General features: G+C 38.8%; 1 protein-coding gene across 2 annotated transcripts in view; it reads right to left on the bottom strand.

Annotated features, from left to right (window-relative positions):
• The window catches only part of adcy5 (adenylate cyclase 5), a 115,489-nt gene that overhangs the window by 12,298 nt on the left and 76,750 nt on the right, over positions 1-26,441 (bottom strand). For both annotated transcript variants that reach the window (XM_056263173.1, XM_056263172.1), the window contains exons 4-9: positions 13,281-13,392; positions 11,867-11,994; positions 6,228-6,386; positions 4,327-4,468; positions 3,858-3,995; positions 27-49 (exon numbers count right to left, since the gene is read on the bottom strand). In XM_056263173.1, the coding sequence (XP_056119148.1) occupies positions 27-49; positions 3,858-3,995; positions 4,327-4,468; positions 6,228-6,386; positions 11,867-11,994; positions 13,281-13,392 (702 nt within the window). The remainder of the gene's footprint in view (positions 1-26; positions 50-3,857; positions 3,996-4,326; positions 4,469-6,227; positions 6,387-11,866; positions 11,995-13,280; positions 13,393-26,441) is intronic.

A 26,441-nucleotide genomic window follows, 5' to 3' on the forward strand; every position in this document is an offset into this window, starting at 1 on the left:
TAGGGAGATGTGTTCCATATACTCACTTGTCTTTAGAATCCTCAAATCCCTGCAACAAAATTGGAAGAGAAAATGCATTATACATCAACGCAGAATGAAAGAGCATTAGAATATCTGCATTTGTACAGTCAGCACAACAGTGACTCCTTCTGGAAAACTTCAACAAAAACAGGGCAAGAAAGCTTCATAATTATAGGGGTTTAGTGAATTCAAAAGCAAGTGAAAAAGTTTTTTCCCTGGAAGATGTTTGGACCACATTCTTCTTTTTGTGTTCGAGTATATATATATATATATATATATATATATATATATATATATATATATAGATAGATAGATAGATAGATAGATAGATAGATAGATAGATAGATAGATAGATAGATAGATAGATAGATAGATAGATAGATAGATAGATAGATAGATAGATAGATAGATAGATAGATAGATAGATAGATAGATAGATAGATAGATAGATAGATAGATAGATAGATAGATAGATAGATAGATATATATATAGATATATATATATATACAACACAAAAAACAAAACATGATTTTCCCAGCACTCCATTCCAAAACAAGTACCTACATCCCACACATAAATCTCTATTAATTTATTTTACTGTCATAAAGCACATAACAGACCAGTGACAGTTACAAGAGATAAAGAAGGGAGGGGTTGGGGAGTAAAATAAATATATAATATTTAGGACAATCATTTATGGACAACCTCCGCAACAATGTTGTAAACCGAGAGCTGCTGCGAGACTGAGGATTAAATATTACCGTACTGATTTAACCAAACACATGAAGACTGACATTGTGTATAATCAAGCTGAGAGCCGATTCTGTTTAGGGTTAAAAGTTAAAATTCAGACCCCAATGAGAACAGAAGTAAACAGAGCTGGCTAATTGATTTATCATGGTAGGACATGGGAAACACGGAGAGGAAACCAAATAGGCCCATGTTGTACATGTGCTTTAGTGGTTGGTGTTTTGTCTTTTGGGGTTTTAACTATGATTTCACACAAACATTAAAAGTTACTAAACTTAGTGAGCAGCCTGCCTACTGCCTACTAAGACAGCTGCCATTGGTTTGGAAAGCTTTACACAAACAGCACGAGACATTCAACATTTTATTTCAACAGTGTTTGAGATTATGTTTCTAAGCTAACGACAACTATAAAAATATACAGCACATACAAATGTCGTATAAATCAATTGTCATCGGTAATATACACACACACACACACACATATATATATATATATATATAGAGAGAGAGGGAGAGAGTTGTCTCCAAAACGGACTTTTAAACATTTAAGCAAAAGCCTTTAGATAATATTTTAAAGACCATGAGAAACAAATTAAGTCATCAAATGTGTCCAAACATATTTTAGTTTTTGCTGTGGAATTATAGAAAATTGCAGTTTCACTTGTAATGGTAAAGACAGCTGAAAACCAGTAATATGAGAACCCCAGTCTCTACAATAAGTGCTTTGAATAAAAGCATCTGCTAATTGACTACTTACTTAATATAAATATTTAAAAAAAAAACATCAGATATGTGGGTCAAGGAACAGTCTGAATGTTCCCATTAGATATCAAATGACCATTTGAATGGTAATTTCTAACCACTAAACATTAAATTATGGGAGTAAAAATCATCCATGGGACATGTTGCTAGATGCATAATAATAGTCAGTAAATTTTTAGTCTCAGTAGACTCAATGCACTCCCACACACAGGCCTCCATGTATTCACTCGACAGAGACTATGACCCAGTCAGTATGTTGATGTGTTACACCATTTGTTTCTCTCCTTGGACTGAGCAACACATTCTGGGCCAACACAAGCCTCTAGACAATACAACAGACAAAAAAAAGGTGCTGTTGTTATTATGAAACAGATATTCTGCTCATCAGAATACACCACGTTTATTTGCCTTCATCAATGCTCAGTGTTTATGTAGGTGTGGATAGATATCTGGATATTACATGCCAGCCCGGCAGGATATATCGGATAGGATTATCTGTGCCACTATCACCACCAAATGCAATTACAGAAATAATTAGAAACAGGTTCCCCCCATCTGCTGTTGGTTGGACAAACAGATATTCCAAAAGCAAAATCCACTGACTAAGCCAATGTTGCAGAGTTATGCTGTTCAGGATGCTTAAACTAAGGGGTTTACTGCTACCCTCTGCTGATAGATGTTGTAACTACACCATTTATTTTTTGTAAACATTCAAAAGATGCTGCCTATCAGCATTTTCATTGCATGATTTATAAACACCCACCAGTGTGAAAACACCCACAAATTTAGAAACGCCCACTTTTGTTCCACAGAGACCCCATACTCAGATTTTCAGCATTATTACTCCAGTCTTCAGTGTCACATGATCCTTCAGAAATCATTCTAATATGCTGATTTATTATTATTGTTAATGTTGAAAACAGTAATATTTGAGTAAACTGTGATACAATTTTTTTTAAAAGAACAGCATTTGAAATATAATTTTTTTTCTAATGTTTTTTTCTTTGCCGTCACTCTTGAATTGAATGCCTCCTTGCTGAATAAAAGTATATCATTTTTTTTTTAAAGAACTTACTGACCCCAAACTTTTGAAAGTGTTTTTCATGACAGTATAGTAGACGTTCAAAACTGATGTGGCATATTTGTGTTGGAATATTCAGTGTTGGGGAGTAACTAGTTACATGTAAAGGCTCATATCTAATAAAAGAAGATTAACGGCGTTACCTAATTTAATTACAAAATAAATGAAACTGTAATCAGTTACTGAGAAAAAATGTGTCATTAAATTAGTTACTTATGAAAACGTTAACGATTACAAAGGGGTTACATCTGAATATTTTCGGTAAAAAGCTAGGATATGTTGAATAATATTAACTTGTTGCTTTGCCTGTTTTTGATGTGCACAAAGCTTCCTGCCATTTAAAGGCCGTTTAGTAAAGCGATGCTATTCTGATGCTTTTGACTGGTTCTCTAGTTTGAAATTGCAGCGCTATTTTTCAAATTTGCATAAATGTTTGAATTTGCAGGTTAACCCTGCCTGGTTTAAATGTTTGAAAATGATTAACAGTTGAAAACATTAGTTAGAAATTTAGAAAAGCAATCAAAAAGTAAACACTTACATTAATAAAGTAATTTAAATAGTTACACTACTTATTACATTTTAAATAGGGTAACTTGTAATCTGTAACCTATTACATTTCCAAAGTAACCATCCCAACACTGGGAATATTTTAAATCATAAACTTGGATTGGAAAAAGAGTAGACATCTATTTTTATAATGGAAACGTCAATATTCCTGTTATGTTTTATTTGACAACTCAATTTGAAGTGTGTCAGTCGTAGAAAGAACAAGTTAGGCTGGATTTCTGTGTTCTTTCTTACTATGTTAACCAAGATGAGAAGGAACAGGTGATTCAGACAAAAAAAAATAAAAGGGTATTCCCATGGAGTGCACAGGAACTAATTGCTGGTTCCACTTTGCCTGATTAAATCCCTCAGGGCGGCATGTGAGGCAGCCCAGCTTTATTTAATTAGAGTGCTGTTCCCTTCGGGTTCCAGAGCCGGGGAAAAGCAGAGAACTGAATGAAAGAACAGGGACTACACAAAGGGCAGAAGGCCCTTTACATGTGACCCTAAAGCAATGTCCTTGGGATTGTTTTGGCTTAGTTAACACATGGTACAAAAAGCCTCCCCTGTCAAAGGCCTTATCCTCCAACAGAGGCGGTAATGGGTTTTAGACAAGGCAATTAGAGTAAATGCAAACCAACTGCTTTTCAACAATCAGATAATGTTCTCATCCTTTCAAAAGTGTAGCTTCCTCACCATCATCTTCAGCCCCTTGGAAACCTGATTGCCACCCAGGTGATTGTAGAAGGGCCGGTCGGTCCAGTGAGTGCTATTATGAGTGACAGAGTTGGTGCGTTGCCGGTTCATCTTAGCAATCATGGCCTTTTCTTCTTTCTGTGAAGGGAAATATAAAACCGGAGCAGTATTACGGTCCATGCTTTTAATGTCATAGTCATTAACTAGCTTGTCTTTTGACGTCACATTTCCCTGAATTTATCCATGCGGCTACTTTGCATTCATCTACTGCCCTGCATCATGTGAGTCATGCATTTGTTGAGCACTAGGTGTTTCTGCTTTAAAAGGATGTGCATATTAACAGAGAATCATAGCTTGTCAAAACCATGTGTTGTTAATGTGCGATTCAAAATACACAAGACCAAGGACACTCTAAAATGTATTAATTCACCTGAATTTATTATAAAATTGAACTGATATGGATTCTCACCCGTTTCTGACTGCAGCCCACAATGAGGTAGGTTTCAATGTTGTGCTTCTTGAGATAGATATTTCTTTCTCCACCAAATCCAGGTTCCACATCATAATCCCCATTCAGGTAGTTCAGGGTAGCCTTGGTGATATGGATACGCCTGAGATGATAAAAACTATTTTCATGCGGCCGGAAGTTGCCTGAACTCAATCAAAAGCGGTATATTTGAATTCGGAATGGAATACTGATGTACTGAATACTGAGTATGTACCGCTACTTACTGTATACACATCATTTTCTTTTATTAGATATGAGCTATTTTCACACGGATTTTGATTGGATCGATATCTACAATATTTAATGACAATCCGTTCAATGCGTACATGCATAAGATAACGATGTACAATGAGAATTATTTAATAATCATGTTTAATATTAATGGATACAAACACAAGTTTGTTAGTTCAGTTTGTCAGTTCAATGTTATACAACTTTTTAATTTAAAAAATATATGAATATATTTAACTGTATTGGAAAGTGTTTTCTATTTGACTGTATTATGTGATAAAATTATTTCCTTCATGTTCATGTTGCAAATAGTACTTAAATACACCGAGTAGATGACATATTTAAATGTCAAATATACTGTACTTAAATCACATGAAATTCAAAATAAACATTTAATGCAAAGACTGAAGTAATTTCTCAATATGAAAACCAATTAAGACGATTAATTAATAAAATATAGCTAAAACAATTTAAATAAATGTACAAACGGCTCAAAAATAAATAAAACACAAATGTATACAAATAATTAACTTATAACACAAAACTGTTGACTGTTAAGCCCATTGTATTGTAGACCTCAGACATCCCTGAAAACTAAATTAATGATTAATATTAATTATATCTTTACTTAAACAAAAGCAAAAAAAAACATATGAGCGTTCCTAATTTATATTCTTTGATAATAAATACAAAGCACACAGTAACTTCTTCGCTTTGCATAAAATTTTTATTTTGAATTTAATTTGATTAAATGCAATATATTTGACATAAAAAAATGTCCTTTCTCTGTGAGAATTATTTCTCTGTGAATTATTTGTTCTCATAAGTTCATGCAGTATGAACAGCAAACTATTGTTTGTACTACCTATTAATGTGATTTCAAAATAATGCTCATTGTACATCATGATATCTTATGCATATATGAATTGAAAAGAAACCTCATTTAAAATTATTTTTGTTAAATATTGTAGATATCGATCCAATAAAAATCCATGTGAAAATAGCTCTCATCTAATAAAAGAAAATTACGTGTTCTACAGCTGGATATATCTCATGTACTACCTTCCATTTTTATAGTGTGTGAAACACATTATGGAGCACTTACTCTTTTGGAAAATAAAACATTTATTTTCGTCATAAAAGAAAAAAGAAAAGTTTATTGCATTGTGAAGCACTATGCATAATTACATAATATATAATATAACATAATATTATGCATCGTACAGTACCTGTTCTGGCATAGCTGTGTTTTTTTTTTTATAACTATATAATTTGTAATTTAATTTCTATATATAATATTCTCTATTTCGTGTTGATGTTTCTTTTTAGAAAATTGCAAAAATCACACATTTTATGATTTAAGAATATTTAGAAATTTGGTAGTAGTAGTAAATCAGTCAGGTATTACATTCAGACAGAAATACTATGTACAGCATACATACTACAGAAAGCAGTATGCTAGTATGTTATTCCGAACAAAACTATGGTGAAGAAAGTTAACTGGAGAGACACTTAGAGACATGTCTGATCATATCTTGCATTTTCAGATTTTAAAAGTGAAGAGTCTCAAGGAGTTCAGGTGAGAAAACATGACCAAAAAATAAATAAAAATCCAAAGTTCATGAACCCACCCTGCTTCGCCCCCAGCTTCCATGTGATTGGCCAAGGTGACATCGTTGGACCAGACATCAAACTGCCACTTCCTTAATCCCAGCACCCCGCAGTGGACGCGCCCGCTGTGTATACCCACACGCATGTTGACGTTGACCCCAGTGACTTCCCTCACCAACCTGAAGCACAAAGACAAAAAATGTAGATATACCTGCTGTTATTTTTATGAATTATATATTTGTATACCATGCATCAACAATATGCTAAATTTGAACTCTGAAGGTGATACTAAACTTCTAGTGTTACTAGAAAGAAGCTGTTTAGATGTAAACTTTGTTGAACCATGTGGGAAGAATGACATAAGTTCATAAGTCAAGGAGACAAATTTAAAACTATTAAACTTGGTGTCGGCAATCAATTGAAATGAGAAGACTGCGAATGTGAACCAAAAAGAATGTCCAGGGGAATCTGTGAACAATTGACTTATTCAGAAAAAAAAAGAAAAAAATGTATATATATATATATACACTCACCGGCCACTTTATTAGGTACCCCATGCTAGTAACGGGTTGGACCCCCTTTTGCCTTCAGAACTGCCTCAATTCTTCGTGGCATAGATTCAACAAGGTGCTGGAAGCATTCCTCAGGGAGTTTGGTCCATATTGACATGATGGCATCACACAGTTGCCGCAGATTTGTCGGCTGCACATCCATGATGCGAATCTCCCGTTCCACCACATCCCAAAGATGCTCTATTGGGTTGAGATCTGGTGACTGTGGAGGCCATTTTAGTACAGTGAACTCATTGTCATGTTCAAGAAACCAATTTGAAATGATTAGAGCTTTGTGACATGGTGGAAGTAGCCATCAGAGGATGGGTACATGGTGGCCATAAAGGGATGGACATGGTCAGAAACAATGCTCAGGTAGGCCGTGGCATTTAAACGATGCCCAATTGGCACTAAGGGGCCTAAAGTGTGCCAGGAAAACATCCCCCACACCATTACACCACCACCACCAGCCTGCACAGTGGTAACAAGGCATGATGGTTCCATGTTCTCATTCTGTTTACGCCAAATTCTGACTCTAACATCTGAATGTCTCAACAGAAATCGAGACTCATCAGACCAGGCAACATTTTTCCAGTCTTCAACTGTTCAATTTTGGTGAGCTCTTGCAAATTGTAGCCTCTTTTTCCTATTTGTAGTGGAGATGAGTGGTACCCGGTGGAGTCTTCTGCTGTTGTAGCCCATCCGCCTCAAGGTTGTGCGTGTTGTGGCTTCACACATGCTTTGCTGCATACCTCGGTTGTAACGAGTGGTTATTTCAGTCACTGTTGCCCTTCTATCAGCTCGAACCAGTCTGGCCATTCTCCTCTGACCTCTGGCATCAACAAGGCATTTCCGCCCACATAACTGCCGCTCACTGGATGTTTTTTCTTTTTCGGACCATTCTCTGTAAACCCTAGAGATGGTTGTGCGTGAAAATCCCAGTAGATTAGCAGTTTCTGAAATACTCAGACCAGCCCTTCTGGCACCAACAATCATGCCACGTTCAAAGTCACTCAAATCAACTTTCTTCCCCATACGGATGCTCGGTTTGAACTGCAGGAGATTGTCTTGACCATGTCTACATGCCTAAATGCACTGAGTTGCCGCCATGTGATTGGCTGCTTAGAAATTAAGTGTTAACGAGCAGTTGGACAGGTGTACCTAATAAAGTGGCCGGTGAGTGTATATATACATACAGTATATATATATATATATATATATAAGCGCTTTTGAGTAAGTTATAAGTGGGCTAAATTTGTGATCAATTCTTTAAATGGTGGGTTTATCTTTGCTAGCTTTCCCTTTTTCAATGTGTCCAATTTACCAGTATTTCCTACATTTTGACCCTGGCACACTTTATCCCACAGCTACCATTTTAATATATGACATAATTCATAACCTTACCCATTGACACATCTCATCTCACTTTATACCTTTATGAAAAAGTCATAAGGTGGCTTAGCGCTACCTGAAATGCACCTTTCCACTCAGCACATCAACAAGTTAACACAGCACATTCTGATCCCGACATCACACAGCAAACAAGCCATCAAACTCCTTTGAACATTGAGGGCGACAGGCAAGTCTGCGGAAAATAGTCTCGTCCTGTGATGGGGCGCTGGGGCGGCTGGCTGAAGCTCAGAGAAACACAGACACGTGCTCACTGGAGCAGAAAGCCAGTCACCGCCATTCCTGCCTTAACAAACAACTGCTCAGAGATACTGAACATTAGAGAAGTCAGGCCTGTGGACACGTTCACATGCACGCAAGACAAATAACTTGGAAACAACTCAATTAAGACATGACTGACCTGACCAATTAGAAGAGCAGGACAGACCCACAGAGGGTAATTCAAAGTTTCTAGAAAAAAACCTAATGCTTATAACAGTTTAGTCTTGATTAGTAAGGCAAGTATATAAGATTAAGTGTTCTCTCTCAGCTCAGCCTTTCTGTGAACCTTCATACGGCAGTAATAGCCGCACTTTCCATGAACAGGGGACAAAATAGGGCCTGAAACTCCTAAAAAAGCATTTTTTCAGTCAGTTAGTCAGTGCAAAGATGCACCTTCAGACCCTTCCGAAGATGTTGATCAATGTACAGTACATTTCAAAGGAATTCAAGCGAAATATTATATGAGCAGATTTATTTTAGGTTTGCAAATTTGTAACCCTGTTATCAAAACGTCTATCGGTAAATATAGTTTAGGAATTTGCAATTTTCTAGAAATAAATAATCAAAGGAAAAAAGGGAATAAGGGAAAACATTTTTTTGGAGGTCTCCCACAACAGGTTTACAGGCATCAAAGGTCAAATATGGTTTTACTTTCTCATAATATACATTGCACATCACCACATTTTTTCAATGATTCTCAAATGACTCGTCCGATGATTCAGTCTCTCTAAATTCCTCCTCTGCTCTGATTGGTCTACCGCATACAGCGCTTTTCGGAAATGAAATGTCCATTACCATAACTGAATTTCAGTTCCGGAGGCTTCCTAAAGCTCAGCGACTGTACACACTGTAAAAACCGTGACGATGGCGTCAATCTTACCATATCAATCCGAGGGCGGGTCTGAAGATGAAACACTGGAAGATCTAGTTATTCAACCCGAACCTCCATCGCAAGGATGTCTTGAGCAGGATGTTTCTCAGTGATGCGCTACTCAGTTTGAGGTACATTATGAGATGTTGCAGCTGTAATTCCTCACCATCAGTATTAACAAGTGCATGTCCATCAACAAACAGATGTGCATGTTTCCAATTTATTGCTACACATGTGGGAACTGCATCAATAACTATCAATAACAGTGCATACGTTAGCAGAGCACTAACGTGAATGACTGATGTAACATTAAAGTTTGTAAAACGAATCTTGCTCAATCCTTTATCTACGGAAGCGTATTGCATTCACTTGAGGAAAAAAATCTACTCTGTTTTTCTGAATTAATGACTTAATTATCTCAGAATTACGAGATAATTTTTCATGGAAAAAAAGTTTTTGCTCTGTTTTTCTGAATTAACGAGTTAATTATCTCAAAATTATGAGTAACTCATTAATTCATAAAAACAGTGTGAAAAAATGTTTTTCAAGAAAAATTTCTCTCATAATTCTGAGATAATTAAAGGGGTCATATAATAGTACATGCACTTTTACAAGTTGATTGTACTGAAATGTGTGTTGGCAGTGCCTGTACACAACCATCATAAAATGATAAAAATCCATCCAGTGTTTCTGTTTTAATCTCCTTATATGTTTTCCCCTGCCTCAAATCAAGCCGTGACGTCACACGGTCGGACGCCCCTCCCACGATTGTTGATTGACAGCAGTGTTTCAACACAGACCCGCCCTCGCTCGTCCTGTCAATCATAGTCCGCGCGGATCGGCGCGGTCATTGTTGATATGCTGGAGCACTGTCTATGAGCAGAATGGCGTCTAAGCGATTGTGGTGTTCTGTTCTTGGGTGCAATAACACAGCAGTCATTTTAATGTTCCTAAATCCGAACCGCTGAAGACGCAGTGGCTGAGTTTGTTTTCGAAGGGAATATTCCCCACGAGCAACGTCAATGCTTTCGTGTTTGCGCGAATCATTTCTCAGTGGACTGCTTTATAAAGGAGGGTCAGTATAAAGCTGGTTTTGCTAAGAAGCTGCACCTGAATAAAGGATCGGAACCTATTCGTGTTCCTGCTGAACCTTCAGAAGAACTAAAGTGAGTGTAACGTTTTATTAATCTTTATATTAATATTTATATTAATCTTTGCAAATCGCTAGCTGCACGCTTCACGATGAATGCGTCGGTTTACACTCAGGGTACATTACGGCATGTTTTCTATGTACAACGTTCTCAATATAATTCATAATCCCACGTCTATAATGAACAACGCGTTATGGTTATTGTGTTACAAACGGTGTACGCACAGAACAGAGGGGCGGGGTGAGCAAAACTCATGATCATTTAAAGTCATATGCACTGAAACGGCGTGCTGAAAACAGAGCTGTTTTTGACCAGGTAAAATAAGTGTTTTCTTACAATACTAATGAGAATTTTTAATTAAAGTATATTACAAAATTTTAATTTAGACCCTAAAGAATCATATTAGCTTGTACAAAAATGGCATTATATGACCCCTTTAACTCGTTAATTCAGAAAAACAGAGCAAAAACTTTTTTCCATGAAAAATTATCTCGTAATTCTGAGATAATTAACTTGTTAATTCAGAAAAACAGAGTAGATTTTTTTTCCTCAAGTGAATGCAATACGCTTCCGTATTTATCTTTACTCAGTAAAGAAAAGAAAAAAGGTAGTAAGAACGACAGACAATCTGCATTAATTGACAGTTTTGGGTAATAGTGGCCCACAGCTGATTTGCAGAACTATTTCAGTAAGACAGTAATAACATGAGTTAGCCAGACACCTACACAATATAAAACACAAAACTACGTATTTTGAACACCCGGTAGAAAATATATACATTAATAATTAATCATTCTTACAGGTGTGATTCTGAAAAGCAAGTTTGTTCAAATAAAGTGGGGACCAGACCTCACAGAGATTTGAGATGCAGTCGTCTAGAAGTTATACTGCTGTTGTATCACTGTGGTAATTTTAACCACTTTGGAAGTGTTCACAAAGAGAAATAGCTTTTTCGTTGTTCGAGGGCAGCCAATGAAGACCATAGGCGGGCATTAGGCAATTGTGTTACGCAGTGACATCACGGAAGGGGGATTTGAATTACTGACGACTCGTTTAGGCTCTTCAGAGTTGATTCTATCTTTTGAGAGACGATGACTTTATGTATCGTGCACTTTCGGCTTCACAACTTTGCAGATCTTTTACATTCACAGACAGCTACATTATACATTGCATGAAAGGTAATATTCTAAAAAGCATAACGAAGCACTTTAAGGGAGGAAACCATACTATTATAATAAAATATGATGATAATGACAGATTTGTATGGGACATCAAAGTGTATCTATATTCGTGGAAAGTGTCAGGTCCTGCTTCACCATAGCGTCTCTTTTGTGTCTCCCGGGAGGCATTTAAAACAAGACACAAAAGCCTGGCTGTTCCTGTCTGATGAACAGAAGCAACACTGTAATACTCACGAGATTGCTTCGATCATGTCCACACCCATCTCCACGCAGCAGTGAGCATGGTCGGCACGGGCCTCGGGCAGCCCCGACACGCAGTAGTAGCAGTCGCCCAGGATCTTAATCCGCAGACAGTGATTCTCCTGCAGACACACAGAGAATGGCCAAACGGTGAAAAAGATTGGGCTGGTGTAAACCGGGTCAACAAATTTTGGCTGTTTAAGCCACTGTAGTTCACCATGTTTGCATTAGTTTCAATAAAACCTTCACTCAAAGGTGAAATAATTTAATAGTCATCAGAGTGTGATACCGGTAATCTCATACTGGGAATGTGTTACATATAGCCTTTCCCCCATTAAAGCCCCTTCACATACCGCACATGGTTTTTCCTTTTAAGGGTGCAGATTTTCACAGGGATTTATATGATTTATGAAGACAAAACAAACTCAAAACCCCAAACGGCTGTTCCCAAATGGCTTTAAAAAAGGTCAGATTTTAATCTGTGTCTACAGTGTATTTTTTTATGTAGTAAGTTTGGCATCCCACTATCATGAATTCAAAAATCCAACCCAATTTGTCTTGCTATTTTGCTTGGAAAACATGAGTAGTCGCAACAGAAAGTTTAAAAAAGGCAATATAATATTTAAAATAATAATAATAATAAAAAAAAATTCTGTCCTTATTGGTTAAAGCATGATATGATAAAATATATCAAAAAAGAATAATATAGCATTTAGCATATATAGCATATATGAGGCTTTTACTGTGTTTTTGCTTTTTTTTTAAGCTTGAGACAAGCTTGAGACAGAAAAAAAAGAACATTGGAAGGAACATAAGGTTGAATAAATAATGACAGAAATAAGAGAAGAAACCAGTGAAGAGCAGAAGAGGAAGCCTTGGGCTGAGCACAGGACTTACAGCAGAAGGCCTGGGTCTTATGATAGCCACCTGAATGTCACCCCAGTGCATGCCTCGATTTAACCCGCTGCCTGTACAACAACCTCTATTGTTGATAATCAGGGCGAAGTGCGCATGCATACTTTTTTGTGTCTTTGCTCGAAGGTTTTGGGAAGTGTGCAAACATCTGAACAGACACCAGATGGTTTCCACTTTGAGCGACACCTCTCTGCAGCAGCAGAGTATATGTGCACGAATGCATGGCAACTTGGGAGCGATGAGTCACTGCCACTGGTGGAGATAACGAGGAGATAGTTGGGCTGGAAAACAGCGGGAAGCTCAGTGTGCGAAGCGTGATCGCAAACACTCATTTGACAGGAGGGAGGGCTTGTCTATCCCAGTCAGCTGTGTGAGTGGGATGCAAACGGAATTAATATGATTGGATCTCAGCTTGCCACCGTGTTTTGCTAAAAAAAGAGAAAAAAGGAAAAGCTGCTTGGCTGAGGGTGTGGGCTGTTCTATGGACACTTACAGCGGCTAGTTTGTCGAATCGTGCGAAGAGCTCGTTGAGGGTCATCACTAACTCCTGGGCAGTACACTGGGAAGCCAGACTGGTGAAGCCCTCAATGTCAGCAAAGAGGATACTGCGGATAGAGAGAGAGAGAAATATTAAAAAAAGTTGGAGGTTTCATCAGCTATAGGCACTTTTATATCTTAGGTGTTGAAAACTAACAGATTTCAGTGTTTTTCTTGTTTTTGTATGAATGTCTCAGTAGATCCGTCTTGAAACACCCTTTTATTTTTTACCATGCCATCATCATTTATATTTACCTTTCAAACAATTTTATTTATAGATTTTATTGTTTTACCCTTCTCCAAGACCTTCAATCCTAAATCTGAAAATCCATTATAATATGGTTAATTATTATATAAAGATGATAAAATAATAAATAAACAAATAATTTAAATATTAATTGTATGTAATTCCCGCAATTGTGGCATTCATTTCAAGCAAACATTTTGTCACAGTTCCGAAATAACAATCACTAACAGACCCTTTCTCAATACCAAATACGCTATGTTATTTATATAAAATAATATTTATTGAAAAATAATATTTAAATAAACAATATTAGCCATTATAAAAGTATAAGAAGTTTGTACAATAGGAAATAACCAAGCAAACAGTTGAGTCAAAAGTACAAAACGAGAGCTAGTTATAGTACAGGATTTCAGTTAAATAAAAATATTAAGTTATGAAACTTAACTTTGCCCTTAGCCAAATCGATTTGCTCTGGAACAAGTAATAGATTAATAAGACCAAAGATTGCACGATTGATATACCCAAAATGAATGAAACCTTGCGTTTAAACACTGTTAATTTGCCGCTGGCTCTTATGTTGATAAAGGATTGGCTGAGATAAATCTGTTCTCGGAGGGTCAAATAGGCGCTATGTTTATATAAAAGTCGCATCTTTGAGGTCTAAATAACTACATTCGCGCCGTGACACTATAGTATTTGTAAAATTACGATGTTTGCTTGTCCGCCATGACACTGTCTGTGAGAGAAATCCTGTAAGCAGTGATACAAATGGTGTCACGGTTCACAGGTTCACCTTCCCATTCTGTGTGTTACTGCTCTGATCTGATTGCCCTCGAGCGTCAGCTGTGCTGACGAGCAATCAGATCAGTCGCAGGTGTACCTCGTTTGTGAGTCCTATATGTAGTGCTGTGTTTGTCATGTTCAGTGTCAGATCGTTGTTTTTCCTTGGTCCTGTTCGGTTCTCATGTTGGTGTCAGTCTCGTTCTCAGCTCCCGTTCACGGATTCCTGCAGCTCTCTGCCAGTGCCGTTTCACTCGGCTACAGTGGATTATCTGGTCCGTGTTGTTTCACTCTGCTGCAGTGGATTATCTGGTTCGTGTTGGACTTTCGAGTGACGGAACTACGCTTCCCCCACTGCTGTCATCTGCGCTGCCAGAGCCCTGCTGTCTGAGATAGATCGTCACCAGTCTTCCTGTCTTCACTGTTCACTCTGCATTCATTATCATTAAATACTTTTACTTGCTATTGGATCCTGTGATTCCTACCCTGACAAATGGTGAAACGGTACCTGTGGTGAAACTATTGGATACTAGTAGAATATAAAATAGCCAATCAGAATAGAGAACCAGCGTTGTGGATAAAAGCATTTCCCAAATAAATAAACCCAATAAAAAAGCAGGTCATTCTCATTTATCATCTCAGGCTCTCATCCCCACACATTAGCGCGGTGCACATTCACCTACAGTGTATATTACACGGTTGCCACGGTTACCTGGCTGACAATTGAAACCCTCGCCCACAGCTATTCATTTCAATTGACCATTTGCGAGGCAGACTTTACATAGATACAATATGAGCTAACTAATGTGATCCCAGCATCACAGCTCCATTACCATGCCAATGGCACAGAAGACAGGTTCGTTTGGGAGTGCGCACTCTCTATAGCAACAGATGACATTCACATTAAGAGAATGTTGGGCCTACAGAGACAAGAAAGTGAATAAAGCACGATATTCCCCTGTGGGAGCCGGTAACAGATATGGCTCTTCTTTGTGCACCTTGAATGAAAGACAAAACAAAACTTTGTGGGCTGTAATGACTTGTCCTATTCAATATTCATCTACAGAGCTTTTACTAAATGCTGACACTGATCTAGCTTTATTTCAAACAGCTCTGGGCTGGTCTGACACTCAAGCTAGCGTGACAGTAGAGAGACACTGAGGTTGTTTGACTGAAGCCCAGGTTCTGGGTGATCGTGACCCCTCCGTTCAGACTTAATATTAAAGATGATTTCCAGAAATGTTTAAAATAGGCCCAGAAGGCAGGCTGTTCTCGAACAAAAAAACTTATCTCATGTGATGTGCGCCACTCCCTTTTTCGAGGCACACAGGCTGCTTCGGTTCCCTGAAAAAGCCTGCTTAATGACTTTCAGTCAATCGATCATTGTCTGGGTGAACTTTGACACTGCAGACCTTCTACATATTTTTCTAAAAAAGACCCTGAAGTTCAAACCTCAATTAAATGCTTAGATGTTTCAGCTAAAATAGCAGCTTAACCATCTTAAACCAGCTGATTTAAACAGGCTTTTTAGACATGTCATGACCCTAAAAATAATAATAATAATAATAATAATATTAAATAAACAAACAAATCGTGGTATCATTCATGTCCTTAGAACAAAGAGCAAGAAGAGTTACACTGCCAAGTTAAATTTAAAAAGATTTTTGCTTCTAGTAAATAAAATCCAAAGAGACTTACAAATGAGAAATAAAACAAAGCAATTGAGTGTATTTTAGACCTCTCATTCACTTTGTAGTGGTACAAATTTTCCACTATACAGATTTAATTATTCAAATTGGATTATTGGAATTATTGGAATTGATTTGTGTCCCTTAACATGCCCCTGTCGGTTATATGATATGATTCAATGCACAAAAGGACAACAAATCCCTTAACTACATTTAGCCCACTTCCTACTCCATGATGTCAATACACCATAATGAATTAATGATGCCACTTCTTCATAGTAAATCAAGTGCACAAAGAGCATCATGAAATTGTATCCTATTCATAAAGACTGAAAGCTGTCTGAAAGCTGACAAAGAAGAAGCACAGGAATATCTTATTACAACAGCCCTGATCAAAAACAACTAAGCAAAAGCATCACACAATTGTAAATTGAATTGAGCTGAATTGAATTGAATCAACTTTGTTGGCCTTAGAAATACATTTTAAATGATACCAGATTAGCAGATTTAAAGGAATAGTTCACGCAAAAATGAAGATTTTGTCAAAATTTCATCTTTTAGAAATGACATGAGGGTGAGTAATTGATGACAGAATTTTCATTTTCGGATGAACCAACTATAAAAAAAATTCAAAATTTATTATTTCATATTTTATTATGTGAAAAAGCATACAGGTTTGTAACTGCATGAGGATAAGAAAATATCAAGAATTATCATTTTGATTGAACTATCCCTTTAAAAATCCACAAATAACTAATAGGACAAAAACAACATTCAAACCCTTTCTTATACAATATAGCATGCTGAAACCCTTATATTAGTCACAGATCAAAGGTTTCTATATAGCTGACAGATCTATTAGAGCTTCTATAAATAAAAGCTCAAATAAAAGGCCTCCCCTGGGTGGGTGGATTAAGGTTAGTTGACTCTGAAAGTAGACAGAGTGCAGTGCTCTCTGAAGGCAGGCCTGGAGCATCGGGACTGCTACGAGCATCACAGATGGATCTTTAAACCTCATTTAATCGTTAACACGGAGGTGACTCATCAGCTCCCTGCAGCCTGGACCAAAAATGTCACTGCAGTGTGGCACAATGGCAGGACGGCTCTTTAAAGTGAATCCAAACGCATTACGGCCTCTGGAGTATTTCTGCTGTCTATTAAAAACACACTCTGGGTCCTTTATTATGTGCTGGTAATCTAGGGCTTTTAGCGTGTAAACATGAGGCAAACTATTCAATCAAATCCAGTCCTAGAAGAAAGACAGCCTAGACCGTCAGCTTTCTGAAGACCAGTAATGCCAATCATAAAGGAAAATAGCTGTGGTTAAATGTGTCAAGAAAAATCATTTGGAAATTCACATACATTTAAACATGTAAGAATTTTCATATTAATTGCCTTTTTATTGCCAATGTGTGACCAGCTCGTCACGAAACTTAAAAAAACGAGACCTTCCTCGACTTCTTGGGTTGTCTATGAAAGCATGTAGACTGATTTGTATGTGGAGGACTGACTTTTTGGCGGGAAAAACAAAAGAATGTGACGTTGACGCGCACTCAGAGACTTTCTTTCATTCCATGACACATAAAAAGAAAACTTAACTTCAGGATAATGATGAAAGAGCTATTCTGTACTGTGTCATGCAAAAGAAAGAGATTAAAGGGGTGGTTTACTGCTTTTTTTTCTTTGCATGATTGTGTATATGGGTGGGGTGCAATATAACATGTCTTCGTGTTTTTTGTTTTTTAAAAAGCCTTATTTTTCATAAATTTCACCTTTATTGTAAGCCACTTTCTCCTCTGTCATTTGAACGACCGGTTGACTTCCTGATTCTATGAAACCACTCCCTCAGAAACAGGCAATGGGCTCAGATTGGTTATTTGGGCCGGTGTGTTGTAATTGGCTAAACTGCGTAGCGCACGTTGTCCGGAAACTTCACGCCCATTACCTTTACGGGCGAAAGTTGCATACGTGCTCCGGTCAAATGTAAATAATGGTGTCAACAACTGCTGCCTCTGGTTTTAAAGTTGGAACTGCTTCATGTTTTAATAACAGTTTCTTGTTGAATCCGGCATTGAATTCTTGGAGATTCTGGAAACTGTCTTCCATAAAATGCAGCACAGACTAAATTACGATTGTAATTTTCAGGAACATAATCAAACATAAATTTTAGCCATTGTTGACGAACTACAGCGTCCGTGGGAAGCCCGAACACAGAAGACCTGACAGCTGGGTGAAAATAACACACTTTCGACGGCATACAGCTCTCCACTAGAACTCTTCCTCTTCGACAAAGCCGCAGAAATATGGCCATGCCCCCTTTTTTGCATATTTCAGAGGGAGGGTTGATGTAAATTTATGGGTTAGTTACGTATAAAACCCGGGAAGTATCTCGTTGTAGTCCCATTCGAGTCGTTTTGTAGGCATTAAACTTCCTGATTTTTAAAAGACGATATCTCTGCTTACGTTGAACTTTCAGTGCAGCAACTTTGCAGATACTGTTCATGCACCAACAGCAACATTACACACTATTTAAAATGAAAAAAGTGAAATCGCAATCAACCACCCCTTTAAATATGTATATATACTGTAAATAAATAACTTGTTTAGAATATAAAAAGAAAAATCTATCTATCTATCTATCTATCTATCTATCTATCTATCTATCTATCTATCTATCTATCTATCTATCTATCTATCTATCTATCTATCTATCTATCTATCCACACACACACACACACTATCATTCAAAAGTTTGGGGGTTGTAAGATTTTCTTTTTATTTTGAAGGAAGTCTCACGAATTCTGCATTTATTTTATAAAAAAAAGGGATTAATAACTGTAATATTGTGAAATATTCATTTAAAATAAGCGTTTTCTTTTTGAATATATTTTAAAATGTAATTTAATGGCAATGAATTTTCAGCATCATTACTCCAGTGTCACATGATCTAAAATGCTGATTTGATGCTCAAGAAACAGTTCTTATTATTATCAGTTGAAAACAATTGTGCTGCTTAATTTTTGTAGAAACTGTAATTACAATTATTTTAAAGGATTATTTGATAAACAAAGTTTTAAATAGAAATCTTTTGTAACAAAGTAAAAGTCTACTGTCACTTCTGATCAAATGAATGCGTCCTTGCAGCATAAAAATAATTAAGAAGAAAGTATTATGCTCGTAGAAGCTGGTGAGATATACATTGTCTCAGTGGGGACAAAACAATAGTTCATGCCAGTGGGAATGTTAATGGATTGGTAGCGACAGCAACCCTAAGGTCAAATGTAGCTGCTCTCTGAACATACCAAATTATCATGGGAGCCAGAATAGCAAAGTGTTGACAGGGAAATGACATAATAAAATGGCAGGAAGTTTAATAAGTGGAGTGTGTAGTGGGTCAGCAACAGTCTGGTGAGGGACATCGGCATGAAAACCATTTCATCCAAAAAAAAAAAAAAAGTGCCAAGAAGGAATTTTGCATGAAGTCACACTTCCTGCTTATATAACATGGCCTCTTAAATCCATCAAGGGTCACTGCGTGAGAGGTCTGACCTCTTGATCCCTCTCCCCTGAAAATGCTAGGGCTGCTGCTTTCTTTTCAGTTCAGTTCTGACTCTGTAACAGATCGCAAAACCATAGTTCATACTACCTGCACTTTTTTTTCTTTTTTTTTACCTGTTCTATACTGTAGCTTGTAGCTCTTTCGCCCTCACCAGCTCAAGCTGACCCTATAATTCCTTAAAGGTGCTCTAAGCGATGTCATGTGTTTTTTAGGCCAAAACATTTTTTGTCACATACAGCAAACATCTCCTCACTATCCGCTGGCTGCCTGTCCCCTGAACACACTGTAAAGAAACGCGATCTCTGTAGACAGCCCATGCTTCACAAACAGCACCAAAAACAAACTGCAGCGACCCGCTCCCCAAAACATAACAAACTGTTCCAGCCAATGACCGACAAGAAGGGTTTGGGGGTGTGGTTTGGGGGGTTAGTGTGCGGATGAGGAGGAGGGAGGGTCTAGCTAGCCTCCGTTTTGTTTGACAATAGTTCGAACGTCAACAAGAAGTGACGTCACCCAGGATCGCTTAGAGAACCTTTAATTATTATATTAGATCTACAGCTGTTGTCTAAAAGCCTGTAAAATCTGCCTGCCTCCTCAAGTGATTTGTAGAAAAGAACAAATTAAACAAATCAAATATTTCAAACTGAACATAAAAAGTAAAATATTTACCTCGCAACTATCATGTTTCCTTGTCTCATGAAACCATTTCGGTAACACTTTATTTTAGGGTTCAATTCTCACTATTAACTAGTTGCTTATTAGCATGTATATTACTAGGATATTGGCTGTTTCCTAGTAATTAAAGCACATATTAATGCCTTATTCTGCATGACCTTATTCTACATCCCTTAATCCTACCCAATTCATACTACCTTACTAACTATTAATAAGCAGTAATTAGGTGTTTATTGAGGCAAAAGTCAGTTAAAAGCTAGTTAATAGTGAGAATTGGACCCTAAACTACAGTGTCACCACCATTTCTAATGAATCAAATGAACTAATCCAATGCGCAGCATGTGAGCAAGTCCACTGTAAGAAAAAAATATGTAGAAAAAAATATGTAGAAAAAAAAAGAATAATATACTGGCAGAAAATTACCAGTAAAGTTTACAAAATTTGGGGGGTAGACACATCCGGATCATTTCCATCATTTCCATAATGACCAATGTAGCTGGTTTAAAAAATTGTGAAATGTAATTAAGATTGTTTGTGAACTTCATCAAAACTTAATTATTTTTGTTTTCATATTTTGTATGCTGAGTTGTAATCCGAAAAATGTACATAGTTTTAGTGGGAACCAATTATGCAGAATGTTGTTGTATATGGGGCACATATTGGTGACGCAACGATACCTCGTGCGATGTGCGAACAGCGCCATCTTTAGAAGCACATTTGCCGCTGACGGGGTCGGGTGTGCTCTCTCTCTCGCTCATTTGACGAGCGTGCTGGTAAGAACATTTTGAAGTGTATTAAGCTATGTAATCGACTTATTTCGTGAGATAAACAATGTTTAAGTGAAATGAAAAGCTGTGATGTCATGAAATTGAATGTAGTTAATTGCTTGAGTGTTTTACCGAGACTGGTTTTGCTTACTAGCTTTCTCCGTGCTGTTATGAGCTGTATGAGACTGAGGGGGAGAGACGTGTATCCCACGAAAAAGAATATTAATTGTGCCCTGTATTTCTGCAGGTATGTTAAACTGTTTGTGTTTTATGTTGAGAAATGTTTGAAATGTGTTTGATATCAGGTTTAAATGTGTTTGATACATACAAAAAAGTGAGGTCTGTATGCAAAAGTGATGTGATTGTGCAATTAACCTGTGATTTGTGTGATTAACCCAAAATTTGACATTTTTCTCCATTTAATGTATTTTACTACTGCAAGTAAGTGGTGAAGAAATTATATTTTCCCTTGTATATTATTTTGTATGCCATTTAAGGGGGACCTGTGTTTTGTGGCTTACTATATTGTTTGATTTTATTTAATTTTATTATTTGTGTTTTGTATGTTTTGAAACTCTTAGTTGATTAAATTAACATCTTGAGAAGCACATTTGCCGCTGACGGGGTCGGGTGTGCTCTCTCTCTCGCTCATTTGACGAGCGTGCTGCTTTCTCCGTGCTGTTATGAGCTGTATGAGACTGAGGGGGAGAGACGTGTATCCCACGAAAAAGAATATTAATTGTGCCCTGTATTTCTGCAGAATAAAGATCCTGAGACCTCTTCAATCGGCGTTGTCTTCATTGAACAGAAAATAAACACAACCAGAGTAAAACTGCTACATAAAAATGGTGCCGTGACCTACTGGATCAACTGGATTGGCCGCAGCCGATCGCCGGAGTGGTGCAAAGAGTTTGTGATGCCTGGATGCTGCATGCGGAAGCTGTGGAATCAATTTCACCATTGAACTGGTAACTGTAAAAGGAAAAAAGAAAAAAAATTTTTTTTGTGCTTTTGCAGACTGACTTATTGAACTGTTGTTTTTCCTCATCATACTTATTGGACATTCACTGGTTCAGTTTTTTTTTTTTCTTTCTGTCATTGTTGTAAATTGATACTATGGCTGGTGTAAGGAAAGACTATGATATGATAACTCCATATCTTGGGAGGGGTAGAGGGTTGTTGAGGGTGGACGAACCTGTCATTGTTAAACCAAGAGTATTAGTCTACAGTCCCCAATCGCCTGATAACGTACCTGAACATCCTGTTGGGCCGACTGCCTCTACTCCTAGTGATGCTAATGATAACGTTGCACAGCAGTTACGTGATCTTATCGGTGAATTAGGCAGTCAAATAGGGGATTCCATCGCCACACGGCTGTTAGCTAGCCAAAGCCCTGTCACACCTTCCAGTTCAGTCCCATTAGGTGCTGTTGCGCCAGAACCCTCTATCGCTAGCCGCAATCTCACTAATGTCACCCTAATGGTCAAGCCAGATGTCAAAGAGCCCCCAATGTTTAGAGGAGATGGAACAGACAAATATACAGTTCAGGAATGGATTGAGTTGATGGAATTGTATCTCCGCAAAGCTGATTGTTCTGACACAGATCAGGTAGACGAGATACTGAGCCACCTGCTAGGCCGAGCTAAGAGCATTGTCAAGGTCAGACTCAAAAGCAGCCCTGACGAAGCCGTCTCCCCTGTAACCATCTATGAGGTGTTGAGGCGTTACTTCAGTGAAAGTCCTGGATCATGTCTACCACTAGCTGACTTTTACGCGACACGACCCATGGTAAATGAGTGCCCTGTTGATTACTGGGTAAGATTGAATGCAGCTGCTGAGTTAGCAGGCAGCCATTTGCAGAAAAAAGGTGAAAGGATGAAAGACATGAGTTCTGAAATAGCAATGATGTTCATCAGAAACTGTTCGGAGCCAAACCTTTCTAGCATGTTTCGATGTAAACCTATCAGTAAATGGTCAGTTGCAGAAATCCAAGAAGCCATTGACGAGCACCAGAGGGAAGTCCAGTCTAAAAAGCTGTCTACAGTCGCACATAATGTTAATGTGGTTCAAGTCGCTGCAGCTAAATTATCAACCTACCCTAATGCTGTCACAGAGGGAGAGACTTTGAAATCGGACGCACCCATTAATGTCCCTGTAAATTGTTCGAAGACTGCTGTTCCTGCAACTTCGGAGTCAGGCACTTTGGAACGCGTCTTGAGTATGTTGGAAAGGGTATTGGAGCGCACTAGTCAGACTGCTCCTGCCTCACGGCAGAGAACAACTCAGTGGCACAGTTTTTCCCCGTGCAGAGTCTGCGGTGATAGGAATCACTCTACCCGTTCACATTGTATGAGAGAAAGGAGATGTTTGTCATGCATGGAGATTGGGCATCAGCAGAAGCAATGCATCAACGTTGTCAGCTCTGCTAGTCCATCTGCTTCTGACCCACCCGCTCAGGGAAACTAATTCACTCACGTATGGGAGGGGATTATGTGAGTGCAAAGCATCAAACCCTCAATGTGGACGATGATTTTTCTGTTTATGATGAATGTTGCAAGTCTGTCTCCGGTGATGGTATCGTCTTGTTTCAGAATGTCACGAAGTTGGAGAAGGCAGACAGTCTGTTCTATACTTCAGTACTATTGAATGACAAAGTTCCAGTTCAGGCGCTACTGGATAGTGGATCTATGGCGTGCACAATCAATGAGGACACAGAGCATGAACTGTTGAGAATAGGGATGTGTGCACAGGTTGACCAGTCGCACATGGACGTTCTTCTTGTTGGCTGTGGAGGTGTTCAAGTTAGACCGAAGGGGGTCTATCAGTTGCAGATGGATGTGTGTGGCGCATTGGTGAGTGTACCCACGTTTGTTGTCCCGGGACAGAGGGATCAGTTGATTCTGGGTACTAATGTAATTAAATTCATCCTCACTCAACTCAAGCAAACCTCTAGCTATTGGAACGTCATGAATCGCCCTGAGTCATCTGGAGAACCTGAAGTTGAGCAGTTTCTGAACATGCTGTCAGGAATTAACAGGTGGAAGGGTCGTGTAATTCCTGATATTGTGGGCACTGCAAAACTGGCTCAGGCCGTCACTTTGTTGCCCCGACAAGAACACCTCGTGTGGGGCAAACTTCCGCCGAACACACCTATTTCCATGGGAAGTACTATTGTGATTGAGCCACCCAAATCACAGACCCAGAAGAAAGGCATCATGGTGGGAAGGGTCATAGCCTCTATGTCTGGTGATGGGTGGGTCCCAGTCAGAATCATGAATCCCTTTGATAAGGCTATTACACTGAGAAGGAACTCGAAAATTGCCGATGTCTTCCCTGTTATAGCTGTTGAGGATCTCAGTGTGCATTCTACTCGCAACAGTAATGAGATGTTGAGTGTGCAGAGCCAGAGCATCGGAGGAATTGATGAGGGAAGTTGTACTGACTTTGGGCCAAGTAAAAGTCTGCAGAGACTTGGTCTTGGTGATCTAGACATTGAGTCATGTGAAGTATCCCATTATTGGAAAAGTCGGCTGGTACAGCTCATTGGGAGGTATGAGGACGTATTTTCCAAACACAAACTGGATTGCGGAAAAGCTAATGAGTTTGTCCACCATATTCGTTTGTCAGACGATCGTCCATTCAGACTTCCTTACCGCCGTGTTCCACCTGCACAGTACCAGAAGCTGAGGAGCGTTCTCTCTGACATGGAGGAACAGGAAATCATACGCAAGTCCAATAGTGAGTGGGCCTCTCCACTTGTGTTGGTATGGAAGAAGAATGGGGACCTTAGAGTGTGTGTGGACTACCGCTGGCTGAATGCCCGAACTGTTAAGGATGCCCACCCCTTGCCTCATCAGGCAGACTGTTTAGCAGCTCTAGGAGGGAATGTCTTCTTTAGTGCGATGGACTTAACCTCTGGTTTTTATAACGTTATGATGTCTGAAGAAGACAAGAAGTTCACTGCCTTCACGACTCCTATGGGTCTGTATGAATTCAACCGTCTGCCGCAAGGGCTTTGTAACAGCCCTGCCAGCTTTATGCGGCTCATGATCAACATCTTCGGGGATCAGAACTTCCTCACGTTGTTATGCTATCTCGACGATCTTCTTGTGTACGCTCCAAGTGAGGAAGCAGCCATTGAGCGGCTTGAGCTGGTGTTCGCTAGGCTCAGAGCACACGGACTGAAGTTAGCCCCGAAGAAGTGTCATTTTCTGAGGAGAAGTGTGAAATTTCTGGGGCATGTCATTGACAACACTGGAGTGGCAACGGATCCTGATAAAGTTAGTGCCATTTCTGCCATATCTGAATCTGACCTGATGATGCCAGACGGAGTGACACCTTCGCAAAAAAAGATAAGGTCTTTTTTGGGAATGGTGTTATATTATCAAAACTTCATTCCAAACTGCTCCAGCATAGCGAAGCCTTTGTTCACCTTGACAGCTGCACCCAGAGGAAAAAAGGCCACTGTGAGAGGCACTGCATCATTTAGGAGACTGAATCCCAGTGATTGGAAAAATGAGCAGAGTGTGGCGTTTCAAAAACTAAAGACAGCGCTGTTAGAATCTGTTGTGCTAGCTCACCCTGATTTCAGCCGACCATTCGTTCTATGTACAGATGCGTCTATGGATGGATTAGGAGCTGTACTGTCACAAGTACCAGAAGGGGAATTTAAGGCACGTCCTATTGCCTTTGCCAGTAAGGCTCTCACTCGTGCACAAGCTAAATACCCTGCTCATCGTCTTGAGTTTTTGGCCCTGAAGTGGTCTGTCTGCGACAAGTTCAGTCATTGGTTGAAGGGACATGACTTTACTGTCTGGACGGACAACAATCCCTTAACATACATCATGACAAAGCCAAAGCTTGATGCGTGCGAGCAGAGGTGGGTGTCCAAGCTGGCCCCCTATAGTTTCAGCATCCAATACATACCCGGCAGTAGAAATGTGGTCGCAGATGCTTTGAGTAGGCAACCCTTCATCCATGATTGTGTCAGTCAAAGGATGATGTCAGAGCCGTATAGTGCGCTACTTGAGGAGGCCGAGCAAGTCCATGATAACACCATTCAAGAAGTGTTCAGGCTGAGCGCAAATACCTGTAACGTTGAACATTGTCCCTCTGCATTCTCGGAATCATGTTCACTTACCAGTGTTGAGGTGTCAGCTATCCTTGATGTTCACACAGAGTGGGAACTAGGCACAAGAGATCGAGCAGTCCAGTGGCTCACTCAGGATACACACCAGTTATGGTCTCCAGGTCTTAGTCCCCTGCCTGTTTTTTCATTGAGGGAGTTACAGGAGAAGCAGCAGGATGATTCAACGCTGTCAAGGGTCTTGTTCTATGTGAGTAGAGGACGGAAGCCATCTAGACGTGAGAGAACTGGGGAAACTCACAAGGTAATAAAGAC

Source organism: Rhinichthys klamathensis, unplaced genomic scaffold (genome assembly GCF_029890125.1).
Source record: "Rhinichthys klamathensis goyatoka isolate OS25496 unplaced genomic scaffold, OSU_Roscu_1.1 h1tg000201l_1, whole genome shotgun sequence".
Lineage (NCBI taxonomy): Eukaryota > Metazoa > Chordata > Actinopteri > Cypriniformes > Leuciscidae > Rhinichthys > Rhinichthys klamathensis.